The 13154-nt window shown below is 44.1% G+C and overlaps 1 protein-coding gene across 1 annotated transcript; it reads right to left on the bottom strand.

Moving 5' to 3' along the window:
• Positions 1–8239: 8239 nt before the first annotated feature.
• Positions 8240–12524, bottom strand: LOC143927460 (toll-like receptor 7). Its single transcript, XM_077451543.1, has one exon. The coding sequence runs from the start codon at positions 12381–12383 to the stop codon at positions 9555–9557; it is 2829 nt and encodes a 942-aa protein (XP_077307669.1). The 5' UTR covers positions 12384–12524; the 3' UTR covers positions 8240–9554.
• Between the last annotated feature and the right edge of the window lie 630 nt (positions 12525–13154).

The raw sequence follows: 13154 nt of genomic DNA, 5'->3' as shown, positions 1-13154 counted from the left end.
AGATTTTCATATCGTGTGTATACAAGTCTGTCACACAAGTCCAAAGTACAAACACATATGCTCGGAATTGATGCTCACCGAACATGACATTAGCAAAAGGTGCCCAAAGGGTGGAGTTCAAGAGCTGAAATTCCTTGTAGTACGTCCCTACTTTCGTGTTTGTTGGTCGACAATTGTGTGCTGTTGGTATACAAGACGAGTTCCTGTCACACGCCCTTTGGACAAAATTCTGATGCTCTCTTGGCCAACAATCCGATCGTGTGTACGGGGCTTTATACTTATTACCAGTCCAACCGACCTTGTGGAGATGGGATGTGTTGTGTTCTGACACAAGAACTGAAGTTGCTGTGTTTTTGAGCCATATTTGCCATTCACCCAACCAGTCACCTACACACAGTATAGTTTGCACTCCTTTCATTAGGAACCATCTACAGAAGTGGTCTCCAATCTGTGGCCCTGGGGACAGACGTAGCCCTTTTCTTGCTTTTAGCTGGCCCTTGGGGACTCCGTTCCACCCACTGTCGCCAACAATGGGGCTTAATTCCTGTTGCTGACACCAACAGTTGGGGTACCATTCCTCCCACTGACGCCACCAAAAGGGGCACAATTTCTCCCACTGGGACCAGTGATGAGGCACTATTCCTTTCATTAATACCAATGATAGGGCACTATTCCTCCCAATGACATCAACGAAAGGGCAAAATTCCTCCCACTGACACCGATGGGACAGAATTTTTCCGTAGACACCAATGACAGGGCATTATTCCTCCAACTAATGTCAACAGTGGGGCACTAGTCCTCCCACTGATGTCAAAGATGGGGCACTGGCCATAGTCCGTCTCCCCTAAAGTATGAAGGACCACAAACTGGCCCTTTATTTAGAACGTTTAGAGACCCCTGATCTAGACATCCGTTATCCGTGTGCCTCACATATGAATTATCTGTTACTGTGGGGGAAATGGATACCATCTGATCTGTGTGAGCCATATCTTGAGGTGAACCCCCCCCCCCCAGAAAAAAAAAGCAAAATCCTTCTCTCCTAAGTACGTAACCAATACACAGTAAATGTGCAGCCCCTTTATACGTCAAGGCTTCTCTGAAAGGTCTGGTCCCCAACTCTAAACTAACCGACTGCAGCCCATGAGGTTAAACCCACCCACTCTATGGACAAATGGAAGGAGGACATCCCAGCTTTGGGGGGGAGGATGAATGGAAGGACTGCATTTCCACCTACAATCCCCTCTATGATAGCAGCCAAAGACAGGTTCATTTAGCTCAAATTTATACATAGGGCCTACTTCACCCCACAAAGGGCGTCCAAAATATACCCACATCTAGACCCAAATTGCCCCAGATGTAGGACAGAGGAATTCTGGCATATGGTTTGGTCTTGCTCAGGGCATATTGGGAAGGGGTAGCCGGAGATGCTTAGTGATATGGAGGGGGGAACTAGGGTGCTATTAGACCCCATGGTACTCCTGCTGAGCTACTTAGGCGAGATAGAGGGGGACAGATACACTAAGCTCTGCATTACGTGCGCGCTGGTCTATGCTAGGAGGGAGATAATGTTGCATTGGAAGTCGACTGAACCCCCCTATCCATAATTCCTTGAAAAAGGAGGTGAATTCAGTGCTACCCCTATACAAACTCGCATACGAGAGTAGGCAGTGCCTTGCTAAATTCAACAAGGTTTGGTCGGCATGGGTGGATGAGGGGCCGGAGGGGGAACCAGGTGATGGATACCCCCCCCCCCCCGCTTGGCCTGGGGGTCACCTACCCCCCTCCGCACTGGGGGTTAACTACCCACCCACCCCTGCCCTCCCTCCGCACTGTGGGTCACCCGCCCCCCCCCCCTCCGCACTGGGCACCACCCGATCGTACCAAATGAAGACTGAATTTAACGAGCTTGGTATGTACCTGGCGGTTTCCTATGGGGAGAGCGATTGAATACCCTTACTGAACTTGAGGGTGGGCATTAGACGGGAATATGCGTGGAATTCACCGGTTGAGAAAATGTTAGGAAGGCATCGTGGATTTGTAAGATGTTAAAATCTGAAAATGGATATCTCAGACTGACACTGTACCTACGAAATACTTGAATGTCGACTGCTGAATATATTGTAATGCTGATTTGTTAATAAAAAAATGTTTCTGTTAAAAAAAAAAAACTCTATCCGCCTTCCGAACTGTGACACGTATACACCGATCACAAAGCAAAAATACGTCACTGACACCAGCTGTAGGGTATTGAAAAATATTTTATTCATCTTCCATTTAAAATATAGCCACGGTTTCGGTGCAAACTATATTGTATATGGAGATTAATAAAATATTTTGCAATTGTCTACAGTGGGTGTCGGATCTGTTTTTTTTCGTTTGCAGTGGAGTTTTGAGTTGTGTTTTTAGTAGAGACAGGGCTCTGTGCTGCCATTCGCTAAGCCGATTAGCAGGCCCCGGCCATAAATCATTGGCCAGGACTCGGTAACTGACTTGTGCTGTAGCGAATGACAGCACAGATGGGGCGGTGCATGTGCACCCCCCCAACCCCCCCCCCCCAGAAATGTGAATCGCGTACATGTACATGATCAAGCACAGGGGGGCTGCCCTGCCTCAATATGTACCCAGTGAAGTGACTGGCCTCAGGTAATACACAGTGGTGAAACAAATCTTCAAATTGCACCTGTTTATCTGCAGTCTTGTCTTCTTTACAGATGTCCAAAGTGCTAAATTATATATAAAGCTTGTCTGAGGCCGGGTTCACACCTATGCGAATTGGATGTAGTTTCTCCGCATCCAATTTGCATGACAGGAGAACGTGAATGGATCTCTATGGAGCTGCTTCACCTATCTTCGGGGAGGCCGTGGAGCGGATTCCACAGAAACGCCTTGCTTCTTTGGCTCCGTTCCAGGGCCGAATTCAGACAAAGATTTGGCCCTGACATGGAGAACAGGGGCGGACAGTGTTGCTGCGCGATCCACAGCCGTCTTAAGGTGTGAACCCAGCCTCCATAGTTTGGAGAGGAAAAAAAGTGGATGGGAAGCGGAAGTTGCTCTGCAGAGCTCAGTAAGCAGAGCTGATTGGATAGAAAAGGCACACAGGAACAGGGCTGAGATTATCAATCAGCTGGAAATCCCTCCCCTGTCACCAATTATCTCTTGTTGTCAGGAAAACTTGTCAGAAGTGATAGCAGAGGAAGGAAGCAGTGGAAAGAAATGATGCTTAGTGTGCTGGACTGAGACAAGTACACACTCTAGAGCAGGGGTGTCCAAACTTTTTTCAAAGATAGCCAGATTTGATGAAGTGAACATGTGTGAGGGCTGACCATTTTGCCTGACATTCTTTGAACCATTAAAATTTGGTCTAAGTGTGTTCGACTGAGCACTAATACACTAGGGGTGCTGAAATTAATCACTGCATCGATGCATCGCGATTCGGATGTTCCCGATGCAACATCGATGCATGCGACCGTAGAAGTCGATTGCTGGTGCCGTCATTGCCCCGCCCCTCCCGGGAGAGCGCTCTGATCGTATCCCCTGTTGTGTACAATGCCTGCCTTTCTCCTCTCACTTCCAGCTCTTCTCTCCTGACATCAGCCGAGAATTCTCCACCCCGCCTGCTGACTGTCTCTTATCAAATCAGAAGAGAGGCGGCGGGGCTGAGAATTCCCCACTGACCTCAGGTGCGAGCAGAGAGGCGAGCCGGGCAGTCACAGTGGGGGGAGCCAATGCTTGTGGCCGAGCGATCGCGGGCACGAGAGGCAGAACAGGGACGTGTGTGTGTGTGTGTGTGTGTGTGTGTATCTGTGTGTAAACACACACATCCCTGTTCTGTGAGAAGTGACAGATCGTGTGTTCCTAATAGCTAGGAACCACGATCTGTCATTTCCTCTAGATTACATACAGGAGAATCTCCTGTTTACGCGGCGGCCTCTTTAATACAAAGTCCCCCCCTCCTATGATAGACAGAACAGTCATCCAATGGCAGCCCAGGAGACGGGACTTCTTATTACAAATGCTGCCAAGTAGACAGGAGATTCTCCTGTATGTAATCTGATGGCACTTACCCCGCCCCCTCTGAGGAAGGGCCAAATATACGGTATATAGGTAGATACAGATATATATATCTATATCACCAGGGGGGCCGTATTAAACTGGAACGCGGGCCGCGATTGACCCGCGGGCTGGACTTTGGACATCCCTGCTATTGAGAGATAGGCGTTGTTCAGATTTCATGTCTGAGGTTTACAACCACATTAAAGGTACAGCAGCACCCCAGGAGCCTAGGCTGTACCTTTACAGCACAGCTGAAGACCATGCATGTCTACACCAAAACACACAAAAAAAAAACAACAATGGCGGCCACTCCAATCTGCTTTTAAATTAGCAAAAAGTGAAAGGAGCACATGGATAGGACAATATACCAAGCAATAGAAGGGCCTCCAGTTTAATCATCAATTCTATTTTAACTACTCCGGTTAAAAGCCGAGGTTTGTTTAGCACACATTTGGAAATACATGTGGAAGTTACACTTCTGGATATACAGCAGAACATAATTGACAGCTACTTCTGCTCTGAGATAATCACCCCACCAATCATGTAATTCACCTCACCAATCATGTAATCACCCCACCAATCAGATAATCACCCCACCAATCAGATAATCACCCCACCAATCATAATCACCCCACCAATCATGTAATCACCCACCAATCATGTAATCACCCCACCAATCATGTAATCACCCACCAATCATGTAATCACCCCACCAATCATGTAATCACCCACCAATCATGTAATCACCCCACCAATCATGTAATCACACCACCACCAATCAGATAATCACCCCACCAATCATGTAATCACCCACCAATCATGTAATCACACCACCACCAATCAGATAATCACCCCACCAATCATGTAATCACCCCACCAATCGGATAATCACCCACCAATCATGTAATCACACCACCACCAATCAGATAATCACCCCACCAATCATAATCACCCCACCAATCATGTAATCACCCCACCAATCATGTAATTCACCCCACCAATCATGTAATCACCCCACCAATCGGATAATCACCCCACCAATCATATAATTCACCCCACCAATCATGTAATCACCCCACCAATCATGTAATTCACCCCACCAATCATGTAATTCACCCCACCAATCATATAATCACCCCACCAATCATGTAATTCACCCCACCAATCATATAATCACACCACCAATTATATAATCACCCCACCAATCGGATAATCACCCCACCAATCATATAATCACCCCACCAATCATGTAATTCACCCCACCAATCATGTAATCACCCCACCAATCATATAATCACACCACCAATCATGTAATCACCCCACCAATCATAATTCCCCCACCAATCAGATAATCCCCCCACCAATCAGATAATCACCCCACCAATAATGTAATCACCCCACCAATCATAATCCCCAATCATGTAATCACCCCACCAATCAGATAATCACCCCACCAATAATGTAATCACCCCACCAATCATAATCCCCAATCATGTAATCACCCCACCAATCATGTAATCACCCCACCAATCATGTAATCTCCCCACCAATCGGATAATCACCCCACCAATCATGTAATCACCCCACCAATCATGTAATCACCCCACCAATCATAATCCCCCCACCAATCATATAATCACAAATTGAAAAAAAACTCAATATTTTGTACTTTTTGCTAAAATAAATATCACCATTTTTGTTAAAAAAAAAAAAAAAAGCTAATTTTTTCTCAGTTTAGGTTGATACGTATTCCTCTACATATTTTTGGTAATAAAAATCGCAATAAGCGTATATTGATTGGTTTGCGCAAAAGTTATAGCGTCTACAAAATAGGAGATAGATTTATAGCATTTTTATTATTATTATTATTTTTTTTACTAGTAATTTGCGATTTTTATCCTGACTGCGACATTGTGGCGGACACATTGGACAATTTTGACACATTTTTTTGGGACCATTGGCATTAATACAGCGATCAGTGCTATAAAAATGCATTGATTACTGTAAAAATGTCACTGGCAGTGAAGGGGTTAACACTAGGGGGGGGATCAAGGTGTTAATTGTGTTCCCTAGTGTGTGTTCTAACTAAAGGGGGAATGGGACTTGCTAAGGGAAGATATAGATCGGCGTTCGTACCTTGTATGAACAGATGATCTGTGTCTTCTCCCCTCAGAGAATCGGGATCTTGCCGTGTCACGAGCGATCGCAGGAGCCCAGTGGTCATCGAGACTGCCGGGCACTCGCATCGGCTCCGGGGGGGGGGGGGGGGGGGGGGGTGAGCAGCGGGCCCTCGCACGCCCCTAGTGGCCAGCAGAAGAAGCGATGTAACATGATGCCGATTTTCGCAGCCGAGCCATGTTACTGCAGTACAACTGCGGCGGCTAGTCGGTAAGCGGTTAATCACCACTGTGTTTTTTTTTTTTTTTGGGTGTAAAATTTTTTTCGGTTAAAAATTTTTGCAATTAAATGATCTTTCCTCATAAATTTAGGCCAAAATGGTAAAAATAACTCATATCCGTGTATATTATTTATTGTGTGAAAGATGTGGAGTCTACAAACTATCGAAAATTGATCAGTCCTGATTTCTTGAGACCCTAAAATGCCCCCCTTTTTTGAAAGGTATTCAGTAAGAGGCATGGTGAATTTTTCGAAGTTGTTCTTTTTCCGTCACAATTTTTTGGAAAATGAAGAAATTAAATAACTTTTTTTTTTCCCCATACTGTCACCAGCGCAATACAGCATCATATGACTAGTGTAACAAAAAAGTTTCAATTTTGTTTTGTTTTTTACATCTTTTTTGCGTTTTTATTTAATTTTTTTACATACATAGTGTTGCCATAGTGACACTGTACAACTATGGAAAGGTACTCGGGATTTTGTTTTTATTTTTTTATTTTTTTTACACTATGATTGCAGTTATGATCACTATTATAGGCAATCATTTTTAAGAATTACATCCGTTCATTGCCATTGTGTACTATTGTGATAACTGTGATTTGCCACAGCTATCACATGGTGCAGATGCACTGTGATTGGCCCTGTCCTGTACCATGTGAGCACCGTGACCAATCAAAGAGATCATCACAATAGTATACAATAAACGGCTATGACTGAAAGTAATTCATTGTGTGCAACTGACATGGGATCGCTGCGATTGATCACAGTGATCACATGGTACCGGAGCCAGCCCGGGGCAACGATCTGTCTTCCAGACACGGGGGGGTTGACCAATTGCACCGCAGTGCGGCCCCTTGGAACGTGTCACGTGCATGACTGTGAGGACGTCATATGACATCCTCCCAGGATAACAGTACTTCCGCTCAGGCAGGAGATGGCTAATGCCGCGTACACACGACCGGACCTTCCCGGCAGAAAAGGTCCGACTGTCTTCCCGACGGACTTCCAACCGAACGGACTTGAACGGACAAAAGTCCATTCGTTTTGAACGTGATGAGGTACGACGGCACTAGAAAAGGACGTTGAATAGCCAATAGCTGCCCTTGCGTCGTATTTGGCCCGTTGGACCAGCACACAGACGAACGGTTTTCCCGATAGAAACTGATTCCGTCGGATTTGAAACGTTCCATTTCTAGGTCTGTGAAATTTTGAAGAAAAAAGTCAGATGAAGCCCACACACACAATCGTAATATCCGACGGAATGATTCCGTCTGACCTTTCCTGACGGAAAAGTCCGGTTGTGTGTACGCGGCATAACTCTTGTGTAATGGCTAGGCTTGTGCAATTAGTTTCGTAAAGAAATCGAAATTCGGCCGAATTTTGCATCTTAATAAAAAAATAACGAATTACAACGAATACGAAAGAAATATAACGAATGAATTTGAATTAATTCGACATGATTCTGTAATTCTTTAAAGATCTAATAAAACAAAAGGTCAGCTCAAAGTAAATCTTATAGTGCAATCAGCTAATTAATTTTGTGCCGGAGGTTGGATTACTGGCAAAGTGCATTCCTGAGAAGTGAGTGAGAAGGGTGTTGTGTTGTATTTGAGCCGAGGAGAAGAGACGTTGTCATTGTGTGTGTTAAAAGATTCAATAAACGAACGACTTTCCAAACTACGAATCATTATCACGAATGTCTATACGTACATAAATAGCGAATTTCAACGAATACGAACGAATGAATTCGACACTCTACGAATAATAACGAATTATCCGGAAAAGTATTAACGTAACATAACGAATATAACAGAATGGAATGATGTGTTTTACGAATGACAACGAACCGAAACTAAACAAAATTTTCCGTTGTGCACAAGTCTAGTAATGGCCCCAAACACTACAATAACAATATTGGGTGGGATGTTTGAAGTTAAATTAGATTGGATGATTGCCGTTCTTATAATGAATGCATTTAATTAGGCTCTCAACAGGAGTACACAGAATGTGTGCAGGACCCCCATCCTTTTCAGGAAAGTTACAGCAACACTTCTGAGGTAGATTTAATACAAACAATAAAGTATACATAATAATAAATTGCAGTAGAGCCAGTGGTGGAAGCAGACGTAGACCAGGCAATCACAACACATAGTACGGTTGGAGGATGCACAGCCTCCACTACTGCAAAAAGGGGTAGGGGTGATCCAGTTGAGAGGATACTTAAGCCCCTTACACGCTATCAGATTGTCTGCTGAGTTTTTCCTTCAGATTTACCAAAACCATGTAGTAGAAGGGCCTGCCTGATTGCATACACATTGAAACTCCTAAGGTTTGACCTCATATTATATGGTTTTGGTAAATCTGAAGGAAAAACTCAGCAGACAATCTGATCGTGTGTACGGGGCTTTAACGGTACCAGCAGGTCCAGTTGTAAGGATCGGAGATAAGTAGCACTGGAGAACTCAATCCAAGTGCTCCATGCTGCAGTACTATTGGAGTAGCGATCATGCAGGTAGTTCTGTTCTTCCATCCTCGTGATCAGGTTCAATTTACTGACCCAGTGTTTAACATGCAGAATAGTTATTGATCATCCATGGGTGATCAGCACCCTACCTACACATCCCGGAATAATCCTACAAGGCCTCCACTTCTATAAAGGGATTCTGAAATTATAGAGAGCAGGGCTCTGGCCAGGGTTATTGTAAAATGTATGCTGATGCCATTGTGCTAAAATACATCTCCTCTTATCAGGGAAGAGTTTCCGGAATTTGCTTTTTGTAAAATATTGAATTGCGGAGCCCTTCCATATAAAATTCTTTGCTCACTTTCTGCTCTATCGTTGAATCCTTGCACACTCCATCTCGGTTGAGAGTCAGAACTTCAGTGCCGCACTAAATGCCAAACCACCATGGCTGTTGAAACACTCGACTTTCTTAAATTGGAGTGATACTCCTACTCCTGGTTTCACTTTTGTTGAACGTGGAGATGTTGTCCAAAGCAACTGAGGCAACATGTCCCTTTGAAACAAGAATTTTAAGCTCATAACAGATCACATAACGCATATTTTTCTTGGGGAGTTTCTTATACAAAGCTGGAGATAAGCCCTACTGGGCAAACTGTTTTTGAAGGCGGAGGTCATAGGACTGCTGACTGTCTAGTCTTAGGAGGACCCTCAGGCGGTGCCAGAAGTAGCCGTGTGCTTTGGGGTTCCGTGGCCAGACCAAGAATGTTGTTGGACAAATCCTTTTCCTGGTCAGTAAATAACGAGACATTTTCATCCGGTGATCGAGAATCACCAGAACCACCACATCCTTCTTCTCATCCAGTAGTCTTTGATGGGACATTAAGAAGGCATGGCAGAGGACACCAGTACTAAATCCTTCACAATCAAGAATGAAGATCGTTCTCTTGCTTTTATATATGGCATCATAAAGGTTCTCGATGCTCGATTTTCCAGCTAGCCAATCTCTGTCTTCCAGGCATAAGTTAAACCTCCCCATTTCATGACCCTCCAACTGCACCAAAAGTTCATGGTAGACCCAGTCAGTTATGGCATCATCCTTTGTATTAAACACTACAAAGGCATCATACTCCTCAGTTGACTGCCCTGGTAGCTTTGAATAACGTCTGATGGATGTCAGAAGCACCTGACTCAGGTACCACAAGTCCCATGAAAAAAGCTTCAAGGTTAGGGTAACCAGCAACCAGGAAATCACCAGAAGAGATGAACACACAAAGGCAGCTTGACCATACAAGTCTTGACACGACTGCGGGTTCATAGAGAGAAGCAGCTTACCTCTCATGCTGTCCGGTGAATCGCATCTCATTTTGGTGGCAAGTCCGGGAACCATGATATTTGTCTCCCTCAGGAAATGGGCGAACCAACTGGTGTAACAAGTACAATCAAATGGGTTTTTCTGCATATCCAAGTACTGTAAAGTTTGGAGGAGCTTCTTTGGGAAACTGTTCACGTCTATGGTTTGAATCTGGTTTCCACCTAGGTAAAGGGACTTGAGCTCCAGATACGATTCAAAAAATTCTTTGTTTACAAATGTAATTTTGTTAGATTTCAGATTCAGGTAGGTGAGCTTGCTACTGATGGTGGTGATGTTGCTGTAAAGATATTCCAGAAGGTTATGGCTGAGATCCAGGTGGGTAAGATTGACTAGTTGGGCAATTTTCTCCCAGTGGAAGGAATACAGATTATTGTGAGAGATGATGAGAGTTTCAAGTGTCAAAGGAAAATATTCCAAAACTTTTACTGGGATGACGGCTAGCTTATTGTAGCTGATGTCCAGTAACTTCAGACGGGTAAAGTTAGTAAACAGAGTAATGTACGTCTGCTTACCATATTGCCACACATTCACCAACTCGTTATTCCTGAAAAAAAGTCTCTCCAGTGAGGGGTTCCTAAGTTCTTTTGTTATACGCAAACCGATCATGTTGTTGTTCAAGTTCAGTTCGATCAGGTTGGTGAGATTCTCAAGAAAACTGAGCCTGTGGTTTACACCTCTTAGCATGAACTGATACTCGTTATAGGCCAGATTTAATATCCTGAGTTTTGGTAGTTCGCTGAAAGCCAAGTGATAGTACAAGTCAAATCTGTTGTACGAGAGATCCAAATGGCGCAGTGACTTCAGATGCCCAAACTGACTACCATTTAGACGTTGGTTGATGTAGTTGTAGCTAATGTTCAGGCATTCGACGTCCTCCATTCCCACAAAGTTATCTGAGTGAAGAGCCATCAGATTATTAAATGATAGGTCAACTGACCGGTGATATTGCCAGCAGTTTGGACTTTCTTTTGTAGCATCCTCATGTTGTTTGTTTGTGTCATGTTGAAGGTCCACCCAGCCAGGGACATATTCCTCATGTTGACTAGAAAGGGAAGTTGAGAATTCATCCATTTTATTTTCGTAGCTTTGTTGGAAAGAGATGAGATTTCCCGCCAAATCAACTCTGCGAATTTTCTTGTTTAACAAAAGCATGCTCAGGTTGGTCTGTAGGATGAAATTTGTTCTGAGGTAAATCTCCTTCAGGTTTGGCAATGTGAGCAGAGATTGAATGCTGTTGGAATCTAGAATGTTGAAGAAGTACCCAATCAGGGAGATCTTCTCGAGAGACTTCATGGAAGCAGCACTGGGGTTTATAACCAATTTCTCATACATTCGATGTGGTTCAAAGTTAAAATCTAAGTTCAAAGTTCGCACCTTTGTTAACTTTGAAAAAAATGTCTCTGTTGCTAAATCTAACAAGTTATCAGATAGATCTAAATCAGTCAAGCTGCTCAACTTGTCAAACAGAGAACTGTTCACGGTGGGAAGTGAGTTTCCTCGGAGGTTGAGGTCGGAGAGGTTGGTGAGGCAGTCAAAAGCTCCAGGCCCGAGCTGCAAGGCACTGTTGTTTTGGCAGGGAAAGCAAGGCTGGGCGGCATGGTCACACCTCTGGCAATTCCACTGAACGTCCAGTTTCCGGAGTTTGGTGAGGTGGCACAGGTCCTCTTTGTCAATCTTCCAGATCTTATTTTCTGCTAGATATAATTCTGTGAGAGATAAAGGAAGGTTCCTGGGGATGGAACTTATGTTATTAAAGGACAGCACCAATATTTCCAGGGAGGTGATATCTCTGAGAGCACGTTCTGAAATACTGAACTCTCTGCCACACGTGTTCCTGTAATAACAGTTCCATCCAACTTTTAAGGAGGTCAGTTTGGTTAATCCAGCCAAATCTCCCTCAGACAGTGTGTAAATCTTGTTGAGATTAAGATTTAAGCGTTTGATGTTTTCTGGTAAAGGAGGAATTGTGGTCAGACTGTTCCCACTCAGGTCCAGTTCCTCTAGTTGCTTTAGATCGGTCAACGCATCGGGATCAATGGTCACCCAACACTGCCCTTTGTCCGGTCTCAGGTTTGTTGGCTGGCAGTTGCTACTCATATTTAGTTTTTTTAGATTTGGCACACCGGCGAAAGTTCTTTTGGTCACATGTCTCAGGTTATTGAATGACAGGTCGTATTTAATGACTCTGTCTGATGCGATCAGAGGGACATACTTGAGCTCACGTTTACTACAGATCACAACTGTGGCGTTTTTTTCATCATCACATGGGAGGAACTTCGGGGCGATGCCGAGTGAGGCAGACACCCCAAATATCAACAGTAGAGTACATTTTGGAAGATGACTTTTGTCCTTTTAAAGGGATATAGAAAGTGAAATAAAATAAGTTGGGCTTTATTAATAATGCAAACCTTAATACAATTATGAGTAGTATAAATAATTTGGTTTATATACATATGAGAGCAAAGACATGACTTCAGAGACATGAATGAAAGTTACATTGGATAGTTAACATCATTTTTACTGCCTGCATTTTTCTGGTTGCTGTTTGTTATACTTCCTGTTTATAAAATTTGTTGTCGTTTTCTCTGGGTGTCAAATATTCTAAGTATAGTACATTCGATATTCTCCTATTTATCCCTATATCTGCAAAATACTGATCTTAATATTGTACTGGGAGCTGTAGGTATAAGGCCCCTTTCACACGGTACGGATCAGTGATGATCCGCCCCGTGATGATCCGCTCGCTCAGCGGGGATCGCTCCGTTGTCCCAGCTGAGCCAGCGGCGGACAGGGCGGTCTCCGCACACTGTGCAAGGACCGCCCTGTCAGCTCTCCACTTTCCTCTATGGGGATCGGACGAGCACGGAC

The sequence above is a fragment of the Lithobates pipiens genome, unplaced genomic scaffold, assembly GCF_037356315.1.
Source record: "Lithobates pipiens isolate NorthernLeopardFrog02 unplaced genomic scaffold, aLitPip1_a1.2 Scaffold_23, whole genome shotgun sequence".
Classification (NCBI taxonomy): domain Eukaryota; kingdom Metazoa; phylum Chordata; class Amphibia; order Anura; family Ranidae; genus Lithobates; species Lithobates pipiens.
The sequence above is the reverse complement of the archived record's forward strand: the minus strand, read 5'-3'. Positions and strand labels throughout refer to the sequence as shown.